Source organism: Sorex araneus, chromosome 6 (genome assembly GCF_027595985.1).
Source record: "Sorex araneus isolate mSorAra2 chromosome 6, mSorAra2.pri, whole genome shotgun sequence".
NCBI lineage: Eukaryota > Metazoa > Chordata > Mammalia > Eulipotyphla > Soricidae > Sorex > Sorex araneus.
The window spans coordinates 147,907,646-147,929,996 of NC_073307.1; the positions used below are offsets into that span (position 1 = coordinate 147,907,646).

Sequence of the window (22,351 nt, forward strand, 5' to 3'; positions counted from 1 at the left end):
TTTACAGCAGAAACAAGACAGGTGGTTACACATGGCATGTCCTTATCCATGTCTATGTCCATGCCTGAAGATGTCATTAATGATCATGAGACTTTTCCCATTTAATATGGACAGCTATCACCAACCAATCAGAGTTGACACTCAAGAAGAAGCTTATTTGTGATGTGGGAAGAAAGGGACTCTCTTTCATTGTTGGTGGGAATGCCAACTGGTCCAACTAGAAACTGAACTTCCTTATGACCTAGCAATACCACTTCTGGGAATATATCCTGGGGGTGCAAAAAAGCATATGATATCTGCACCTGTACGTTCATTGCAGCACTGTTCACAGTAGCCAGAATCTGGAAACAACCTGAGTGCCCAAGAACAGATGACTGGTTAGAGAAACTTTGGTACATCTACACAATGGAATACTATGCAGCTATTAGAAAAGATGAAGTCATGAAATTTGCTTATAAGTGGATGAACATGGAGAGTATCATGCTAAGTAAAATGAGTCAGAAAGAGAGGGACAGACATAGAATGACTGCACTCATTTGTGGAATATAAAATAACATAATATGAGACTAACACTCAAGGACAATAGAGACAAGGGCCAGGAAATTTGCTCCATGGTTGGAAGCCTGCCTCATGAGCTGGTGGGGTTAGCAACTGGGATAGAGAAGAGAATCACTAAATCAATGATGTTTGGAGGGATTGCTAAGAATGAGAGATGTGTGCTGAAAGTAGATAAAGAACCAATCATGATGGCCTCTTAGTATCTATATTGCAAAACATAATGACCTAAAGTAGAGAGAAAGAGGGAAATTGTCTGCCATTGAGGTAGGGGGAGGTATGGGACTGGTGCGGGGTGGGGAGGAACACTGGGGACATTGGTGGTAGAAAATGTGCACTGGTGGAGGGATGGGTGTTTGATCATTGTATGACTTAAACTCAAACATGAATGCTTTGTAACTGCATCTCACGGTGATTCAATTTAAAAAAAAAAAGAAAGAGTAAGCCAGTTGCCAACTTCCAGAAAAAAAAAGAATTTGTTTTGTTTTTTGTCTTGGGGCCATACTTGGCAGTGCTCAGGGGTTACTCCTGGCTCTGCACTCAGGAATCACTCTTGGCAGGACTTGGGGGACATAAGGGGTGCCAGGGATTGAACCGGTGTTGGCTAGTAGCAAGAATCCTACTGCTGTACCAACTCTTTGGCCTGGAAATGGAATTTTATAAGTCAGTGAACACTGGTCATGGTCTATCTTCTGCAGATGAGCTGAAGCTTCAGCCAGGAATCCCATACCTTGTATTTTTCCTTATTATCCCCCACATGCCCTAGAGACTTAAGGGTAATGTGTGCAAACAGGATTCCCACAGTCTGAGTCTGTGAGAAAGAGCAGTTACCGTGATCAGTCATGACTCAAGCCAGGCAAGATGATTAAGAAAAGCTAAATTTATATTAAATTATCATAAAGTCCTAAAATACTGAACATAGTGGTTAAATAACTCCAGAAAGTCCAATCTCTCCAGTGAGTAACGTTAAAACCATTACACATGAGCGCGGGGAGAATCACTTCCATTAGTTTAGGACAGAGAGATTTTGCTTTTTTTTTTTACATAGTAAATCAGTGCTCAAATAGATATTTCTTCAAATATGTCCTTTCTACATTCTGAACAGCCCAAGTGCAATCAGATTCGTCCCCCATGCCCAGTGAGCAAACGCCACTTTTCCACATTCTCCGCTTTCCCAACCAGGACCCTGAAGGGAGGGGAAGAAAGTGCTCCTTCTTTCACTGCCCACCCCCAGCCCCTGGAGCGCCCCCCCAATCAAGTTTGTAATGTGCCCCTTTTCTCCCGGTGTAAATGGCACCATTCTCATTCTGTGTCTAGAAGAATCTCCTTGGCCTGGCTTGTTTGCCCTGTGCGGGCCCCAGCCAGGCTACTGAGAGCAGACCTCAGGGCTTGGCAGAGACTCCAGGACTCTGGGAACAGGCCAAAAAAGGGTGACTATTGCCCTCCCTCTTCACTGCCACAGCTGGCAGCTGAGTCCTCAATATCTAAACCCAAAAGGATGTTTCACACCCGAGAAACTCCCCCCAGGAGCCCTCCCCTCCCCTCAGTCTGTACCCCGGGGTGGCAGGGCATCCCTCAGTCATGTCTGGCGCACCACTTTGCATCTTGTATAGGCCTCCTCACCGTAGAAAAAGCAAGTCAGGCAGAGCCGAGACTACTTGTATGTATCTGTGTGTGTGTGTGTGTGGGGGGGGTTCTCAATTGTCTTGATACCAATGTGAGATGCAAGTTCCTTCTGTGAACGAGCACGAATCCAATGACAGGTGGAATGTGAGTGGGTCACTTAGCTGGGAAGAAGAGTCGGACTGGGAACTTCGCCTCCCCTTTGTCACAGGCTCTCTGTCTAGCCACTTAGATCCCTGAGCACTTGAGAGAAAACACAGGGGGTTCAACCTCTTGGATATCTCCCTTTAGGCCCTGGGAGCCCCACATCTAAACCAATCATGTTGGTTGTTTAAGAAAACACCTGGCCCTGCTTTCAACAGCTTTCTCGGGCTCTCTGCGCTTAGCATCCAGAGAGTGAGGAGGACGAGAGTGACAGAACGTTCAAGTTCAGAGGAAATGCTGTGTTGGGACTGGGTGGCACTTCTGAGCCATTGCAGACTCAGCCCTCGGGGCCCCATGTTCATTCAAGCTACTGGCTCACAAGTTATTTCATGTTGAAGACAGAAAAGTTACTGGCCCGTGGTGGCTCCAGGCATCCTGTGAGCCAGCAACCATGTGAGAGGGGTCTCCGGTCATCTGAAGGTGAACAAGGCTCCAGACATTTTAATAGGTGGGAGACCGTCCCCTGCCACTCCCAGATCTGAGGAAATAGCAACACTTGGAGTGAGAATAATAAGCCATCACCAGCAATGGGCGGGACCACTAGGTCCACCAGCGACCTTCAAAAGCCCACTCAGATTACCAACACTTGAGGCTGAAGGGCTCCCCAAATGCCCATACCAGCTGGGCTGATTCCTCCTCTCAGCCTCTACCCTTCATCTCTCTTTTTTTGTCACAATCCCAGCCAATTGAACAAGTTTTCTCAGGGAAGTTGTCAGGCCGCCTCTGAGGGGGAAACTGCACAGTGTCGGGTCATCAGCTCTTGTGGGGGCATGTTCTGAGGGTCCCAAGAGGGAAAGTGGACCGCTGCACTGATGAGGGAACATTATTGAGCCTAGTTTGTGGGAGCAGAGGATGCTCAGTCTGGGTGCAAGAGGTGAGGTTCATGGTAAAACCCAGAATTCTCGGAGGTGCCACCTCCTCTCGTGTACAGCTAGTTATGGACCTGGCCGCGGACGGCTCCCCAGGAGGGCTTGGGAGCAGCTATGGGTGGGAGGAGGCGCGCAGTGCGGACACCCGGGGAGGGGCCTGCTGCTAAGCGAGCACAAGGACCGGAAGTCCACGAAGGAAAAGAAACGGGCAGGGAGGGCAGGGAACACAGGCTTCTAGACCTGGCTCTCGGAGGAGAGTTTGCGTTCGTGTTTCCAGCCCGTGTCGGGCAGAGAACCCCGTCTCTCGGGCGTGGCTGCGGTGTGGACGCTGCTGCACTCCGACTGCTCTTCCTGCAGCAGCTGCTCTGTCTCCGTGTCATCCAGGGAGCCGGAGCTGGCCTGGATGGACACGGTGTCTGTCTTCATGCACACGTGATCCCGGAGAAGGCCTCCCCGGGAGCTGCGTAGCTGCTTGAGGTCATCCCACTCGGCGTCGTCCCCGGACAAGAGGCAGATTCCCTCCACGATCTTGATCTTCTCCTTCGTGTAGTTATGGTCCGGCCCACCCTAGGATGGAGAGCGGGGAGACACGGTCAGTTGGTGCTCCGGGAAGGATCCCCTGGCGAGCTGGGGAAGGAAGTGGGGAAGAAGGGGTGTGAAGGGCACCAACATCCTGATAACTATCAGGAAACTCGGGATGCAGTGCATGAGAGACACCGCTCTGGGGACTGTTCCTGGAATTTCCGGGGAGGAAGACCAGTAGCTCTGCTGGGATCCTGCTGGCGCGGCTCACGGACTAAGGCACCTTGGCCTCGTTATTTAACATCTCCAGTTCCCGCCACCATCTGCTGTGAGGGGGAAAAGGATTAATGCCTAGGAGACAATTAGTTGTGTGCATGCCACACAGAAACACAGGAAAACATGTGAACTGTGGTCAGACTGTCACTGTGGTTTGTCAGTGGGACAACACGCCAATGCACATGCCCAAGAGTAACAGACAGAATGGACGTCTTTATTCAGGATTTTAATGAAGGTTGTGCTGTTTTATTCTTAATTCTCTTCTAGTTTTATTAAGGAAGAAACTTTGGGGGAGCTTAGATAGAAGGGGGCGCTTTTGTTTGTTTTCCTTGTTCTTTGCGTGGGGGGGAGGTGTAGGGGGAGAATTCAAGCCATTCCAGCCAGCGCTGAGGGGCTATTCCTGGCTCTGTGCTCGGGAGTGACCTCTGGAGATGCTGGGCAGAACACAGGAGGTTCAGGGGATCTCTCAGGGGTGGATCAGTCTAGCTCCCTGACCCAGGCAGGAGGGAATCTTGAACATGCTCTTCTGTGGGTTCTAAATATGAGCTCCCTGGATTCCTGTAACTTACAACACTTCTGCGGGGTTTACTGGAGCTCTGATCCCACGACCCTTGGGGCTATTCCCAAGCAAGCTGGGATAGTTCCAAGGGCAGCCTTCAGTTCCACTCGGGCTTCTCCCTTTGTGCATTCCTCAAAGGGTAGCCTCAATCCCGGTTTCTGGGGGAAACCAAGCCAGATGCCGTCGCTGCCAGGAGAAAATGGGCCGTGGCTTGGATTGCGTCCCTGGGAGAGTGCTCCGGCCAAGCGCCCTACCACTGCTGCTCTATTTCAGTAGCAACTCAACACCACCTATCCGGACTGAGCCCCTGCAGGAAGCAGGAGACTTTGATGACTCACAATCTAAAGAGTCACGCTGCAATCCTCTGAGTGACAGTTCCCTCCATCGAGCAGAGAGAGAGACAGAGACAGTGCATAAACACACATGCTCACACGCACACAAACAGGCACCCTACAAGTTGAAATGAGTGCAAGGTGAGGCGGGCCACTCGTTGCCTTTAATACAGAGACACATCAGTGAAGTTAGGGAGAAGCGGGGGTTATGGTGCTAGCAATCTGGAGGAAACCATTTCCTGTACAAGCACACAACAGGTACCTGAAATCAGGAGATCAGAAGAGAAAGGGCGAAAGACTATCGGAAGGATGAAAGAGCTGCTGAGGAAAAAAAGCATACACAGAAGAAAGAAGTCATATAATTTTCGGTGCTAACCTAAGTCCCTTCTTCAGAACCAGGGTCTGGAGCTATAGCACAGCAGGTAGGGCGTTTGCCTTGCAGGTGGCCAACCCAGGTTTGATTCCCAGCATCCCATACGGTCCCCTGAGCAACGCTAGGAGTAATTCCTGAGTGCAAAAGCCAGGAGTAACCCCTGTGCATCGCTGGGTGTGACCCAAAAAGAAAAAAAAAATACTGCAGAACCTAAGAATCTTTTTCTTAAAAAATATGGGGCTGGAGAGATGATACAGTGGGTCGGGCACTTGCCTTGCAGCGGCTAACCCAAATTCGATCCTTCGTACCCCATATAGTCCCCTGAGCAATACCAGGAGTGATTCCTGAGCACAGAGCCAGGACTAAGCCCTGAGCACCACCAGGCTTAGCTCAAAAAACAAACAAACAAAAAATCTAAGGAGTCTATCATCCCTAAACTGAAGTCTACTCTTGAAGGTTCTGTTCTGGCTTATAGTGAAAATGCTTTTATTTATTTATTTTTAGGTTTTTAGGTCACATGTGGTGACACTCAGGGGTTAGTCCTGGCTCTGTGCTCAGGAATTACTCCTAGAGAGATTGAGAATTAAACCCTGTTCAGCCCACTACTATCTCCTCAGTTCGTGGGATGTTTTAAATATGGGAAAGCATGGTTCCAGAAAGCACATGATGATTGTGTAAAGTGTATTAATACACTCATTATAGGGCATTTATTAAGCCTAGGAGTCTGAAGGTGTGAGTGCTGATTTTGACTGTGCTAGACAGGCCAAGAGAGCGAGTGAGTTCATAAGAGGTAACTTCCAATTACAGATTTTTTAGAGAGAGAGGGGGGAAAAAAAAGCCATCAGGCTGTGAAAATGTGAAATACCATGCCTAGATCCCTGTGGAAATGGGACTACTTTTGTATCTAAACATTTAACCATTTTTCATTGAAGCAATGGTAGAAATTAAAATAACAGAAAGCACACAAACCCACTGAATTCTAGAGATATCCTTTAAAACTGAGAAAAAAAGATAGGAGAGCCAAAAAATAAATAAACAAGCATAACTACAAATCACAAAAACCATCTATTCCAGCCATCAGTGCCAGAGCTTGCATCAGACGTTAGAAAAATTGAGTTCCTGGGTTGGTCTAATAGTGTAGCAGGTAAGGAGCTTTTCCTGCACCCAGCCGACCCAGGTTTGCTCCTTGGCACCCCATATGATCTGAGTCATGGCAGGAGAGATCCCTGAGCACAGAGCCAGGGGTCAGTTCTCAGCACGGCCAGGTATGACCCTCTCCCTCCCTCAAAAAAAAAAAAAAAGAAAGAAAGAAAGGGAAAAAAAAGTGAGTCTTGGAGCTCAAGTTTTGTGGCTTTTCAGTGGAGCAAAACCTCCACTTTAGGGGAATGACAACCCCAAGAACTAGGAGCCTGGGAACCATCTCCCAGCAGCAAAGTGCCCACGTACCTACAACCTTTCAGACCTAAAACTTCTGGGACCCACTTTCAATCTCTCTAGCTGAGATTCTAGGTCTTTCCAAAAACCCAAGTCACATTTGGTCATTATCCTTTCCAAAATGGAACATAGGATTGCTTATCAACACATACTAGTGGGTTTGGTAATTAGAATAGAACAATCTAGACTCATCTACCTCCCTCTCACCCCCCCAAACAGCCTTGAATACAAATTTGAAGTTTTACCTCTTTCTTGTAGCACAGTTGATTGTACATGGCAGGCTTCGGGATTGTTTCGATTTTCACTTCCTGGGTGGAAGTTCGGTAGGAGGGGTTGCTGTAAGTCAAGTTCCCCATTCCAGGATCGGTTAACTTGGATTTTTTGTGTCTTGAGGAGAAAAGGTAACGAGAAATGAGTTCAGATGGTTACAGGGATAAGATCTAGGGAAGGTGCAGCCTGTGGGATGGATGACTCCATCACTCCATCAGTGACCCCCTACCCTACACTTCTGTTTCTCGCACCTTCTGAACTGCCTTTTGAGTGTGGGATGCAATGGCCACTAATAGAATATACAGAAGTCATTCGCCCTAGATTCGATTCTAAGGAAACGAACTTTCGTCTCAGATTGCCCTCCCTCCCTTATTTCTAATTCTAGGGGGAAGCAAATCGCTCTTTTTCAAGTTGCCTTCTGTTTTGTAACTGCCCTGCGTTGAGGGGACCTCCAGACAACAAGCAGCAAGGAGCTGAGGCCACCAGGCCTGCAGCCTGGGAGGAACTCACTCCTGCCAGCAGGATGCGAGTGTGCTTGGCAGGGAATCCTGGCCTCCTATGCACCTTCAGGCAAAGCTGCTTGCAGCCCCTGCTAAGACTGAACTTTCTGCCCCCTATCCCCCACCCCCCACCCTGGAGAACTTGACAAGAGGCACCCAACCCAGTGGCACTGAGATTTCTGACCCCCTGCAACTGTGAGAGAATAGAAGTTGTCACTGTAAGTTGCTACGTTTGGGTATCATTTGTTAGAAGTAACAGATATTTATCTAATTTCAGATAAGACAATGTTTCAGGGACGCGAGTGATAGTTAAGTGGGGTAGGGCAGCCAACCCGGGTTCTATCCCCGGCATCCCATATGGTCTCCTGAGTACCAACAGGATTAATTCCTGAGTGCAGTGCTAGGAGTAACCCCTGAGCACTATGGGGGTTTGGGCCAAACCCCTGACCCTCTACCGCAGAAAGACAATGCTTCAATCCCATTTTTGCCATTTACTTTCTAGGATTTTGTTTTGTTTTGTGGCCACATCTGGTTGCTGGTTGTACTCAGGGCTAATTCCTGGCTCTGCACTCAAGAGATACTCCTGGTGTGACTCATATTTAGTGCCAGGGACTGAACCAGGGTTGGCTGCTTGCTTGCAAAGCAAGCACCTTACCTCCTGTACTGTCTCTCTAGTCCCACTGGCTGGGTTCTTGGTGGACATAAGCTAACTGTTATTATCTGACCTTCAGAGCCTCAGCTAGGAAGTGAGGAATAATATCACCACATTACAAGGTTGTTTTGGCATTGATACATATTCACTAGATGAATGTTTTTGTTGTGATTATTAGCCAGAACCATAGTGGCAGCAGCAAAATCCTTCTACTTTTGCTGCAAACCACAAATATTTTGCGGTTAAAATCTGTAGTTAAAATATTAGAGAAAGATGAGGCCAGAGAGACAGCATAGCAGCTAAAGTATTTGCCGTGCATGCGGCTGACCTGGTTTTGATCCCAGCACCCCATATGGTCCCCTGAGCATGCCAGGAGTGATACCATCTCTGAACACAGAGCCAGGAGCAAGCCCTGAGCACTGCTGGGTGTGGCGCAAAACAAACAAGAAAATTGGAGAAAGAGAGATATAAAAAGATTCTAAATTGGAAAATACACATTCTCCCTGCCCAGGATGTTCCCTGCCGAGACATGATATATCAATCTATGTTATAGCGAAGGGTATGTTTATGTGAAAAGAAAATCAGTTCTAGCTTCCGGTGGTTTGAGGTAGTGTGGGTGGTGGAAAAATGTGAAGACAGAACAAACAGTTTTGTTTCTTGCTGAGTGCACAAGGCAACCTCCTGGGTGCCCGCATCTCAGTCTCTGAAGAACATCCCAAGGGTGGCCGTTATCAGAAAACGGGGAAACCCCTTGGGTTGTGACCGGGGAGGAAGACAGAACTCAGCAATCGGCCCTGCCCTTCTGCTCGGAGTGGGGACCCAGCCTTGAAATAAGGTTGGTTAGAGGGAAGATCAGCAAACAATTAGGGTGTCAGGGGTCCCCTGAGTGTGAGGGAAGCCCAAAGACTGAGTTACCTGTACAGCATCAAAGCAGCTATCACCACCAGAATCAGCAGGATAATGAGGAGTCCTCCGATTATATAGCTGACGTGAAGTCCTTCCCCTGTAGAAAACAGGGAAACAATAAGTGGGGGCCACCCAAGATCTTCTGGTCAGTATTAAGAGGGGTGCAGGGGAATATGGAGACTCCTTTGTTGGCTGGTGGATCTCAAATCATCCCAGGGTGGGTAGGGGACTCCTTCTCTGGGTGCTGAGAGGAAACCTCTCACTGTTGGTACCTTTTTTCTTTTCTTTCTTTCTTTTTTGGCTTTTTGGGTCACATCCGGCAATGCATAGGGGTTACTCCTAACTCATGCACTCAGAAATTATTCCTGGCGGTGGTCGGGGGACCATATGGGATGCTGGGAATCGAACCCGGGTCAGCCGCATGCAAGGCAAACACTTTACCCGCTGTGCTATCGCTCCAGCCCCTTTCTTTTCTTTTTTGTAGCACCAGGGATTAAATCTGAGTCAGCTGTGAGCAGGATGGGCACCTTACCTACTGCCCTCTCTCTCCAGCCCAGCATCTCCAACCCCAGTTCCACCACTGACTAGTTATGGAACTGAAGGAAAGACATTCAAGGGACAGGGAGATAGTACAAGGGTTAAGGTTGGTAACCTTGCTTTAGTCCCTGATGCCACACAGGGGAGTCTGAACACTGCCAGAGTGTGACATTCCCCTTCCTGCCAAAAAAAAAAAAAGGAAAAAGACAAGACACTTCTTCCTAGCTCTGTGCTCAGGGATCACACCTGTAGTGTTCCAAGACTACACAAGGGTGGGACAGACTGTGGTCAGCCTCATGTAAGGCAAGAGCCCTACCTCTTTGACTTCCCTCCAGGCCCTTGGTTAACCTTGTTTCTAGGACACACCTGGTGATGCTCAGGGGTTACCTCTGGCTCTGTGCTTAGGGGCCATGCCTGGTGGACTCAGGGGGTCATATGCAGTGCCGGGAATTGAACTTGGGTCAGCTGCGTAAGAGGCAAGTGCTCTCCTTGCTGTACTATTGCTCCAGCCTCAAGTCACTTAACTTCTAAACCTATATTTTCTCATTACTTACATATCAATAATAAATTCCATTAAAACACAAATACAGGGACTAGTGGAGGTTAAAAGATATACACAGACACACGCGTGTGCATGTGCATACATGTATGACTTAAAATGCCAGTATCAGTGTGCTGTTATGACTCACTTTCTCTGTGTTTAATCTAAGAGCGGGGTTCATCCATCCCAGGAGTCCCAGTGAAACTTCCAGAAGGTCTCTGGGAGAGGAGACTTGGTTTTCTTATATCATCTTTTCCAAATAGGCGAGCCCTCGACTTACCTGGAGCAGCAGGTATGGCCTCATTGGAATGTGCACAGAGGCCCAGCCGGGCATCCTTTTCCGAGCATCTGTGGGGCAGAGAAACTGAAGGTGAAGCCTCTGTATTCCCTCAAGACTTTGTCCTCCTCCGAGAAGGGGGAAGAGTCCTGTGGAGGACAGGGGGAAAGGTCTAGGGGTGGGCTTCCATGTGGAATACGCAGCAGGTGGGAGAAAGTAGCCGCATGGAGGGGGCAGGACAGGAGATGCAGAGAAACCACTGAGGGGTTGAAGTAACAGGACAGCGGGTAGGGCATTTGCCTTGTATACGGCCGATCGGGGTTCGATTCCTGGCATCTCATATGGTCTCCTAAGCACTGCCAGAAGTAATTCCTGAGTGCATAGATAGGAGTAACCCCTGAGTGCCAAGCATGGCTCCAAAACAACAAAAAAACAAAAATAGAGAAACCACTGTGATTCATCTGTTCAAGACACTCTAGCGTGGATAAATGTGTTTTAAAATACGTACTCTTATAGCATATAAGGCACTTGCTTTGCACTCACTTGACCCAGGTTTGATCCTCAGCCCCACATATGGCCCCCAGAGACCTGGCAGAAGTTAGGAGTAAGCCCTGAGCACCACAGGTGTGCCTCCCCATAGCTCCCCAGCCCCGCCTCCCCCCAAAAAAGCAACAACAAAAATCAAAATTGTGCTCTGGAATTCCTCTGAGAAGTGAGAGGACTGGGAGGTGAAAGAATGCTAAGAGTATCATTAATAAACGTTATTGAACTACCAGGAATAGTTTGAAAAAGCTACCAGCCAAGCTGATTGTATAAAGATTATTACATGGTCTAATGACCTAAAAAAAAAAATGTTTGGGGCTGGAGCCAAACAGCGTGTAGGGCTGGGTTCGATTCCCAGCATCCCATATGGTCCCCCGTGCACCACCAGGAGTAATTCCTGAGTGCATGAGCCAGGAGTAACCCCTGTGCATCGCAGGGTGTGACACCCCCCAAAAAATGTTTTTATTTTATTTATTTTTTATTTTTTATTTTTTTGCTTTTTGGGTCACACCCAGCGATGCTCAGGGGTTACTTCTGGCTTTGCACTCAGGAATTACTCCTGGCGGTGCTTGGGGGACCATATGGGATGCCGGGGATCGAACCCGGGTCGGCCGCGTGCAAGGCAAACGCCCTACCCGCTGTGCTATCGCTCCGGCCCCCCCCCAAAAATGTTTTTAATCCCCTTCATTCTTTCACAAGAGAATATGCAAGACACCCAGAGGGAGGGTTCACAGAACTAATTTGAAATGACAGGAAGGTAAGTAACTTCAAGGGGATACTTGATGAGCAGGCATCTCTGAGGACAGGGATAGAACAGGGGTTAAGGTAGTTGCTATGAACACAGCCAATCCCAGGTTGATCCCAGCACTGCATCTGGTCACCTGAGTACTCTCAAGATCACTCCTGAGCACAGAGCCAGGAACAGGCCCTGAGCACCTCAAGGTGTGACCCTTGCCCCACAATAATGCTGCCCTTAAAGTCTCCTGCCCACAGGGCTAAAAGTCTACCACACGTGACAATCTACAAATCTAAATGGCATCTCCATGGGAGCCAGAGAGATGGCTCAAGGGACAGAAAGCATGCTTTGCATGGGTTTGACCCCTGGCATCACACGTTCTCCCAAACTCCACTAGTTGTGGCCCAACCCCATCCCTTCCTCACCCCTAAAAAGTATTATCTCCCAATCCAATGAGGCAGGGCTGCTGACTCACGCTGTGATCTAACTCCCCCCAGCCGATATTATCAAGAATTATAAAGTGACAGGCCAGAGATGGGGTTCAGAGGTCGAGTGCTTGCCATGCATGTGTAGGGCTCTGGGTTCCATCCCTGGAGTGCACGCAACACACACACACTCACACACACACACACACACAAACACACACATACATAGTAAGAGTTATTAAGCCCAAACTCAGGCTTTCTGCTGGCAGAGGATATGAATGAAAGGACCTTCAGTCACAAGTGGAACCCACTTACCTTCCTTCCTCCAGGGATGTGTGGGTCTGGCTGGTCTCGGAGTGCAGGGTGGTAGGGAGTGTGTTGGGTAGCACAGGATTCCTGTCACTCATGCTTGTAACTCTGGGAGCTGGGGGCACTAGGCCAGGAACTGGACAGGAAAAAATAAACAACAACTGCTGTGGGCTATTGGAGTCTAATATCTCTATGGACGGCCCCCAGGAGTCACGGTGGAGAACTTGACTAAATGCCCTTTTTTTTTCTTTTTCTTTTTGGGTCACACCCGGTGATGCTCAGGGGACCATATGGGATGCTGGGTATCGAACCTGGGTTGGTCACGTGCAAGGCAAACGCCCTATCCACTATGCTATTGCCCCAGCCCCCAAGCACCCTTTCTGCCCCCTGATCCTAGCACCCTCATTAGAGGTACTTCTTCATCCCATCAATAACGAGCATTTGGGTCCAATATTGATAGCCCTGGATGGGCTGGCCAGCCCACAAAGGTCAGGAAGAATAATGACTAATGCACAGGCAGCGGCGGGGATCAGGAAATTAGGAGACCTGCGGTCCATTCTAGAAAGTTCCAGACCAATGCAGAACTGTGCCATTCGAAACCCCACTCATTATCCCAGTTATTATCCCAAAGGACCCCAAGGGAAATGCCATCCGGAAGGACACAGCTGAAGCTGCGGATCCCCTGTCCCTCCAGGGGCTTTGCTGTCCCAGGAGGCAGTTCTGCGCAGCTCACCTAGGGAGCAGGGACGGCCATCGGGCTCATCAGGGCAGGCACACACAAAATCGGAGGCCCTGGCAAAGCAGAGGTGGGTGCAGCCACCATTGTTCACACCACAGGCGTTGGTTCCTGGGGAGAGCAAAGCAGGATGAGTGTCTGATCTCACAGTCTGATGCTTCTCAAATGAAATAAGAGATCCAAGGGGTTACCCACCACCCGGTGATGGCAGAGGAGGTGACTGGTGGCTGCCAAGGCATCAGAGCCTGGAATGTGCACCAAAAGGATGTCGACAGCTTCAGCTGTCTTTTTTGTTTCTTTTTGGGTCACACCCAGCGATTCTCAGGGATTACTCCTGGCTTTGTGCTCAGGAACTATCCCTGGCGGTGCTTGGGGGACACTATGGGATGCCAGGTCGGCCGCATGCAAAGCAAATGCCCTATCTGTGGTAGTATGGCTCTGGCCCCTCTAGCTGTCTTGATCATGAATGGTCCTGGGGTGACAGGCCACCCCCAGTCAGAGTAAGGAAGCTGGCGCAGGCACCGGGAGCCCACCTGTCTGCCGCTGAGGTGAGACCACGATGATATCCATGAGTCCTTCCACATTGGCCAGCACTGTCTCCTTGCTCCGCCCTGAGTATTTGTCAACACGCTGGATCGACTTGGTCTGCCAGTCTGTCCAGTAGATCCACCGGTCCTGCTGCTCAAACAGAGTGATCCGAAAGAAAAATCAAAAAAGGGAAATCTGATTCACCAGTCAAACCGTGCAGCTTCTATACCTCAGCACGTGCCTTCCCTCTGCTGGGATCTTCTGCTGCTCTTATCCACCCCCACCTAGGGCTCTGTCTAGATCGCCCCCAGACCATAAGGACACAGCCTGTCTCCACTCTGGGCTGCTCTGTGCCTGGCCCTTGCCTCAACCAGTGGGTTGAAACATCCATTGCTAATGTCTGTCTAAGCCAAAAGAAGTGCCCCAAGGACAAGAACCTCTCAGGTTCTAACACCTCCTATATTTCCCTCATCCACTGACAAGAAGCTCAATAAATCCATGAGTTCTTTTATCTAGCAAATAGGAGCCAACTGGAAGTTCCTTCTACAGTGTCTGTTCTTCTGGAACTTTCCCCAGAACCCTGGACCAAACTCTCTTCTTCTGATATGATGTCTTATGTGGACGGCAGTAATCCTGAGATTCTCAACCAGAGGACCAGTGAAAGTGGTATATCCCTTGGGAAACACATTAGACAGTCCAGGGGTAACTGGTAGATGGGAAATCCATATTCACTATTATTTTATGGTTTTACATTTGGAGGCTGGGGGCTGGGGGCAAGGCTGTCATTGAGTAAAGTCAGACAAAACCTGGCCAGTAGGTTACAACGCAGGAAATAAGAATGCGCGTTTGTCCCAAAGGAACAGTGATTTTTGAATGATTAAGAATCTCTGTTTGGGTCTCAGGCTAGGTAAATCTTCTTCTCTTTCCCTAACTATTTGACAGGGCTCAAAAGCTCTAAAGTCAGGTCTAAGAATAATTCACATGGTAGGAATGATGTGCATAGAAAGTTAGCTACTGTGAATGCTTTGTGTGGACTCGAGGAAGACGCTGTCATTCAACACATTTATCTCACAGTAAGTGCAGTTTTGAGCCATTCAGTGTCTCCTCCAAAGCTTAAGGTCACAGGCAGAACTTGCATCCACTTAGCAAGCCTTTTTCGAGGGGCTCAATAAGCACCAACAAGCTAACTCAAGACTGATGTTTGTTTATTCATTTTGTTTGGGGATCACACTCATTTATGCTCAGGGGTTACTCCTGGCTCCGCACTCAGGAATCACCCCTAGCCGAACTTGGGGGACCATGTGGGATGCTACTGATTCAACCCTATGTGAGGCAAGCACCCTACCCACTGTACTATCTTTCCAGCCCCTCAAGACTGACTTTATGAAAGAATGTGCATCACTGGGCCCAAGCCCCGCAAAACCGATTCCTTATCTCCAGGACCCAGGAGGCTACACTGTAACTTTCACAAGCACCTCTGCTGATTCTGCAAGAGCCACTGCCTCGAATGCTAGCCACAAGTGTGTGTGGGGGGGGGGTGGGGGGACGAGGAGGAGAGGTGTGACCGGACCCAGGACAGCAAGGCTTTAGTGCACAGCTGCCACCCTAGCAGGCTCAGTCATTAGTGATGAGGGCTGAGGCTGCTGCTGGGGACCCCCAGGAAACTGACCATCACGCAAGCTTTGTTGCCTCTCTCCTGAGCCAGTACCTGAGTCAGAGCAAAGGGATGCGACACGTGGCTGACCAGGACCTGCCGGAGCTTCCCGTTGAGGTCAGCGCTCTCTATCCGGTCCAGATGCGCGTCCACCCAGTAGATCCTGGGAAGGAAAAGAGGGAAGGGTAGCTCTAGGAACCCCCGGGAATCCCGGAGCCGTCTGTCTCTCCCTGAGCACTTAAGAAGCCACATTAGATTAAGGTCCTGGTTCGACCACCAGCACTCCTTGGACTCTCAGTACCACCTGTGGGATGCTGTTGATCGAACCCAGTTGGCCATGTGTGAGGCAAGTGCCCTAGCCACTGTACTACCTTTGGGTCCGTGTTTTATTCACCTCTCAGGTTCTAACATCTACCATGGTTCCCTCATCCACTGACAAGAAGCTCAATGAATCCTGAGTTCTTGGAGCACCGCCCTCCCTGCACCCCACCAAAAAAAAAAAAGTCAGGAAAAGAAAACGTGTTGATGAGGAGTTGGAGAGTAGCTGGGGAGTCCAGTGGGGAGATGTGGGTTGCTCTGAGGTAGACAGATTTGTGACCCGCCCCCAAAGTTAGGAATGACACTTGATTTTTATTTCTTTGGGTTTGGGGTCATCCCTGGTAGTGCTCAGGGCTTACTCCTGGTGGGCCTCAGAGGGCCATATGGGTGTCAGGGAAGGAATCCGGGTCAGTTGCTTGCAAGGCAAGTGCCCTATTGGCTTACTATCACTCCAGCACCCAAATTGCACTTTATCAGCAGTTGCCAATTCAGTGTCTGATGAGATCAGGAGAGGACAAGAATCCACCCTTAAGTGGTTGGAGGTAGTGTGACCAGCCACGCTACATGCTTTGCTAATGACATTCTAATTAACGGAGAAATAGGTGAGACACGGGGTGTGCATCTGGGAGGCCCCGGGTTTGACTTCTAGTACCACATGGTCTCCAGAACAATACCGAGAGTGAACCCTGAGCAAAAAGCTGGAAGTAACCCCTACGCAGTGCCAGGGAAGGCCCTCAGCTCAAACCCCACAGAAACATAAAAACCAATCAATCAGATAAACAAAAATAATACAAACCATGTACAGCAAGCTGGAGAGATAGCTCAGGGGCTACAGGGCACCTCAACGTGCGGGAGTCCCAGGTTCAATCAAGGTATCACTGAGAGCAACCCTAGGCACTGATGTCTGTGCACTGGCCCTTGCACCCCCCAAAAAAATCTATGAGCCTGAAAAGCAAAACCCACCTCGGGTTGGATTCAGGAACCGCATTCGCTCATCCTTCTGACCCTTTCTCTTCCCCACCCCCCAGGGAACCTCCTGTTTGGATTCACTGCTTGGATCTCCATCAGCCTCTCTAATCCCTGCCTGGTGTCCAGAAGGCTGCGGGGACAGGGATCCCACCTGCGGGTGTCATAGTCCAGGGTAAGGCCATTGGGCCAGCCCAGGTCTGTGTTGATGAGGACCTTCCGCTCGGAGCCATCCAGGTTCGCCCGCTCGATCTTGGCGATATGACCCCAGTCGGTCCAGAAGAGATACCTGAGGGGTGACAGACCCCGATGTCATCCCCAGGGCAGGAGAGGATGACACCCCAAGGCTGAGCATACACAGCAGACGCCCAGAGACCGTTCTCCGAGGCAGCGTGCCAGGACCTCTCTGCCACATCCCTCTTCCCTGGGTCCCCTTTCGGCTGGCCTGAGCTTACCCCTTCCTGGGGAAGACAGCAATGGCTCGTGGCTCATCCAGGCTGTTGTTAATTAGCACTTTGCGGCAGGAGCCGTCCAGTCTCGAGGCTTCGATGGTGTTTCGGCCTGTGTCTGTCCAGTACAGGTTCCTGGCCACCCAGTCCACTGCCAGCCCATCTGTGGTCTTCAGCCCACGGCCGATCACCGTCTCCATATTGCTGCCATTCAGATCCGCTCGCCTGGAAGAAGCACCAAGGGGTTAGATGAGTGACCCTGACAGACCAGGGTAGACTCAGTCCCCTTTAATCCCTGCAGCCATAACTGGAACCCAACAGGCTCCCCGCACGCAGCGACAAGACTGCAGGCACATTCTTCAGCACTGAGCACTGGGGACAGCGGAGGTCCGCAAAACATGTGCACGATTAATGAACAAATCCTCAGGAGGTCAGTGTTTCCTGCTATGAACAGATTGGACTCTTGTCTTGCCAGAAATCAGGTTAATAATTCCCCTGACACCTAGGGAAGAGACAAGGGTTGTGGCTGGTGATTATAAGAGAGACGTATTACGATGGCTCGGGGGGCTAGAATGCTTTGCACGTGGGACCGCATCATCTTCAGCACTGCATCATCCCCAGAGCACCAGCAGGAGCACCCCAGGACTGAGCAGGGAATCTGGTGCAGTGCAAAGGTTAAAAGAAAAAAAAATGAGGGCAGGGGAGACAGCACAGAGGTCAGCAGTGCACGCCTGACATGCATAAGACCCAAGCTCAATCCCTGGTCCTGCCTGGTCCTGAGCACTCTTTTTTTTAAAAAAAAAAAATTATTTATTTATTTATTTTTTGCTTTTTGGGTCAGACCTGGCGATGCACAGGGGTCACTCCTGGCTCTGCACTCAGGAAACCATATCGGATGCTGGGAATCGAACCCGGGTCGGTCGCATGCAAGGCAAACGCCCTACCCGTTATGCTATCGCTCCAGCCCCTGGCCCCGAGCACTCTTGGAGCAGAGTGGCACTGCAGTATCCACTGTCTCACCCAAACGGCCAAGTGTTGTGGGATATAGTCTCCAGATCCCCCTGAGAACAGTTTTAGGAATTCCCCTCCCCCCCCAAAGAAAAGAAATATCTGTCAAAATCTCAGAGGCAATTCCTGGTTCTGTGCTCAGGGATCACTCCTGGTGGGGCTCAGTCAAAACTGGAACCCATACATGGTGCACATATGGTCCATGTGTGACTCTGGGGATTGAACCCAGGTCAGCTGCATACAAGGTAAGTGCTCTACATGCAATACTATCTCTCCAGCCACACCTTGAATTTTTACAGAATCCCTAAACCAGATTGTTCACCCGCAGCCTGGGGCCTGGCACAAGCAAGTGGGGACATCTCTAAACTATTCTACATCCCAGAGGCTCTTCTGTGTGAGAGGTTCCGCCAACCTCTTGACTGCTGGCGGAGCATCCCCTTCCTCACTGGTGGGGGGAAAAATTAAGAAGAATTAAAAAGAAAAAAAAATCTCATCGGAATACTATGCAGCCATAAGAAAAGAAGAAATCTTGCAGTTTGCTGCAACTTGGATGGAACTAGAGGGTATCATGTTAAGTCAATAAGTCAAAGGGAGCAAGACGAAACCCGGGTGAGTTCACTCATCTGTGGTCTAGAGAGAAACAAATGGAGAATAGACAGTGATGAACCAGGTCAAGCCCTAGGTCTGTGACTGCAGCCGAGACTACCGAGCTGTAGAAAGGAGAGAAGGGACATGGGTACTTTGGTGATGGTGCTGTGCAGTTACTGCATATCAAAACCATAAATGTTGATACTATTGTTAACTTGTTATCAAAACAACTATTTTGGGGGGGGCAGGGAGATAGTACAGTGAATAAGCCTTATACATGGCCCACCCAGGCATCTTATATGGCCCCCAGAGCAGTGTCAGGAGTAATTCGTGAGTGCAGTGTCAGGAGTAACCCTTGAGTAACCCCTGAGTGTTTATTTTCTAGTGTGTCCTCAAAATAAAACAAACAAACAAGAAAAAAATGAAAACTATATATATTTTTAAAAAAATTAAAAAGCAAGAACCCCTCAGCCCTGGGAGCCACCATGAGCTGTGGCTGACATTACAGATAAAAGATTGAGTGCTGGCGTCTTTCCCCTGAGTCTTTGGGGATGCTGGGATGCCGAGAGCTCCCGCGGGCCCCAGGGGAAAGAGAGAGGAGGCTCCAGGTCCCCAGCCTGACTCTTTCTGGTTTTGTTTGTGTATCTCAACTGGCTGAGCTTCCATGGGTCTTTTTTCCCCTCTCTCTCTTTTTAAAAACTGAATCACAGTGAGATATACAGTTACAAAGTTGTTCATGATTGGGTTTCAGTCATGTAATGTTCTTTCACCAGTATACATTTCCCATCACCAACGTCCCCAGTTTCCCTCCCTCTCCCTATCTCCCCCCTCCACCTCCCGCCCCCATCCCTCCCAGCCTGTCTCCTCTCTATCTCCCTCCTCTCTCTCCCCCACCTCTCTCTCCTTTCGGCATTTTTGTTTTTTGCTTTTTTTTTTGTCACACCCGGCGTTGCACAGGGGTTACTCCTGGCTCTGCACTCAGGAACTACCCCTGGTGGTGCTCAGAGGACCATATGGGATGCTGGGAATTGAACTCGGGTCGGCCGAGTGCAAGGCAAACGCATTACCCGCTGTGCTATTGCTCCAGCCCTCCTTTCGGCATTATGGTTGGTAATATGGGTACTGAAAGGTTATCGTGTACTTCCCTTCCCCTACTTTCAGCACCCAGTTCTTGTCCAGAGTGATAATTTCCAACTATCATTGTCAAAGCGGTCCCTTCTCTGTCCTAACTGTCTCCCCACCCACTTGTGATAAGCTTCCAAAGGCCATTGTCTTGTGGGGACAGAACCAGTCCTCCTGGCCCTTGTTTCTACTGTCCTTGGGTATTAGTCTCATCCTGAGTTTTCCATATCCCAACAAATGAGTACATTCATTCCATCCCAGGGTCTTTAATGAAATAAACATCCCAATGTCTGGGATGCTGCTATGATGACACCTCCAAGTGGCTGAGCTGGCTTCTAAGTGACTGTCTAGGTCGCTGAGTAGCTCAGAGCAGGAAGAAATCTGCACAGATCCCCAGCCCCAGACCCCTGCCCCGGATAGCGACACAAGCAGGCCTGGATGGGTCCTTCGCAGTCTTCAGGGGACCTCATACCTGATCACATCCAGGAACACGTCGGTGTAATAGACTTTCCCCTCCCCGCTGTCGTAGTCCAGGGAGATGACGTTGTTGAGCTCAGGGATGGGCAGGTGCACGTCGGTGTGGTCACTGGTGTCCAGCGAGATCCGCCGGATGGAGCCCCGGCTGGAGAAGAGCAGGTAGGCCTCAGGGGAGGGGTCGCAGGTCTTCCGATCACCCCGAAGCTGGATGCCGGTGGGGCAGGCACAGGAGAAGCCGGAGGGCCGAGGCAGGCAGAGGTGGGAGCAGCCGCCATTCCTGGAGCCACACTTGTTCAAGCCTGAGGATGGGGGAGGATAAAAGCTCAAGTGCTGGTGCCCAGTCTCAAATCCTGTCTGGATCTTACAAAGGCTGTCATCTCGGGGGGACGGACCACCCGCTGCTTTTTCATTTACTTATTGTTGCAGGACTGGGGATATATTGAACCCAGAGCTTCACCTAGGCAAGGCAGGAGCTCAAACCCTGAGCGATATCCCTGCTGCCCAGAGATAACCAGAAATCTCTTTCGATGGGGGCTGAGAGAGAGGACAGCAGGTAGGGCACTTGCTTTGCATGTAGACAACCCATGTTTGGTCCCCGGCATCATATATGGTCCCCTGAGCGCCCGCCAACAGTTTCCCTTGAGCACAGAGCAGGGAGCAAGCCCTAAGCACCATTGGGTGTGGGGCTCAACCCTCACCTTAAAAATGAGGGGGCTGGGGCTGGAGGAACAGCACAGTGGTTAGGCATTTGCCTTGCACGCGGCTGACCCAGGTTCGAATCCCAGCATCCCATATGGTCCCCTGAGCACCGCCAGGGGTGATTCCTGAGTGCAGAGCCAGGAGTAACCCCTGTGCATCGCCGGGTGTGACCCAAAAAGCAAAAAAAAAAAATGAGGGGGCTACCCCAGTGCACAGGGGCCCACCAGGGTCACACCCAACACCAGTGCTGGAGCTGCCCCCGTGGAGCCGCATGGCTGAGCCTGGCGCCTGCTTTTCAGGAGAGAACGCTGTGGCTCACAGGGATGGAGCAAAAGGTGCAGGGACAACTCACAGGAGTTATCTGAAAACAGGTGCCATGGCCGCCCGACCCTGAGGAATGTGGCTGGAGCCTGGAAAGGGGACCCGCTCTCCGGCCGGGGCTCAGCGGCCTCTGTGCTCCAGAAGGTTCCTGACCCTGGAGGCTCCCGAGCCAAGGATATCTCCTCACCCAGTGGCTGAGTGCGGTCCACAGCCTGGATGTCCATGAGGCCCGGCAGGTTGGATCGCACCAGGATGACGTTGCCGCCGGTGCCCTTGTCAGCACGGTGGATGCTGCGGGTCTGCCAGTCCGTCCAGTAGATATAGGAGCCCAGCAGGGTGAGGCCGTACGGGTGCTGGACGGGGGACACCAGCGTGTGCCGATTGGCTCCATTCAGATCTGCAGCCTCAATGCGCTGTAGAGGAAGGGCAGGGTGGGGGTCCTCAGGGGGTGCAGTCAGCCCTGGGGAGGCCCCAGGGGGCAGCCAAGACGGGCGTCTCCCGTCTCCCCAGGCTGCAGGGATGTGGCAGGAGCAGGAGGCCCACCTCAGTATGGGCATCAGCCCAGAGCAGCTGGGCGCCGGCCTTGTCCACGGTAAGTCCATTGGGCCAGCCAAGGTTGTTGCTGATGAGAACAGTCCGGTCGGAGCCGTCCATTCCAGATCTCTCCAACTTGGCGTTCTCCCCCCAGTCCGTCCAGTACATGAACCTGAACGCGGATGGATAACCAGCAGGTCATTTCCATAGCAACAGTGTGCCATGAGAACGAACATGATACCCAACAGTCTTTTTTTTGGGTCACATCTGGTGATGCTCAGAGATCATTCCTGGCAGTGCTTGGGGGACTATATCGAATCAAAGTTGAGACTGTGCAAGTGCCCTACTCACTGTGTTATCTCTGCAGCCCCTAAAGTTAAAGTCTGTGATGAGCAAAAAGGCAGAGCTGTGTACTGGTATAGCATTTTCAGACATAACAGGGTGAGAAAGTTCTCGAGCTCTTTTCCACAATAACACGAAGACACTTGAAACTACTAAAGCTGGCCCA

General features: G+C 50.4%; 1 protein-coding gene across 1 annotated transcript in view; it reads right to left on the reverse strand.

Moving 5' to 3' along the window:
* Positions 1–1,420: 1,420 nt before the first annotated feature.
* LRP4 (LDL receptor related protein 4) overlaps positions 1,421–22,351 on the reverse strand; it is a 67,839-nt gene continuing 46,908 nt past the window's right edge. The window contains exons 26-38 of the mRNA XM_055142161.1: positions 21,853–22,015; positions 21,497–21,722; positions 20,285–20,588; positions 17,101–17,319; positions 16,800–16,934; positions 15,416–15,524; positions 13,713–13,857; positions 13,177–13,290; positions 12,450–12,579; positions 10,434–10,501; positions 9,085–9,172; positions 6,993–7,134; positions 1,421–3,818 (exon numbers count right to left, since the gene is read on the reverse strand). Of these exons, the coding sequence (XP_054998136.1) occupies positions 3,486–3,818; positions 6,993–7,134; positions 9,085–9,172; positions 10,434–10,501; positions 12,450–12,579; positions 13,177–13,290; positions 13,713–13,857; positions 15,416–15,524; positions 16,800–16,934; positions 17,101–17,319; positions 20,285–20,588; positions 21,497–21,722; positions 21,853–22,015 (2,176 nt within the window). The 3' untranslated portion in view covers positions 1,421–3,485. The remainder of the gene's footprint in view (positions 3,819–6,992; positions 7,135–9,084; positions 9,173–10,433; positions 10,502–12,449; positions 12,580–13,176; positions 13,291–13,712; positions 13,858–15,415; positions 15,525–16,799; positions 16,935–17,100; positions 17,320–20,284; positions 20,589–21,496; positions 21,723–21,852; positions 22,016–22,351) is intronic.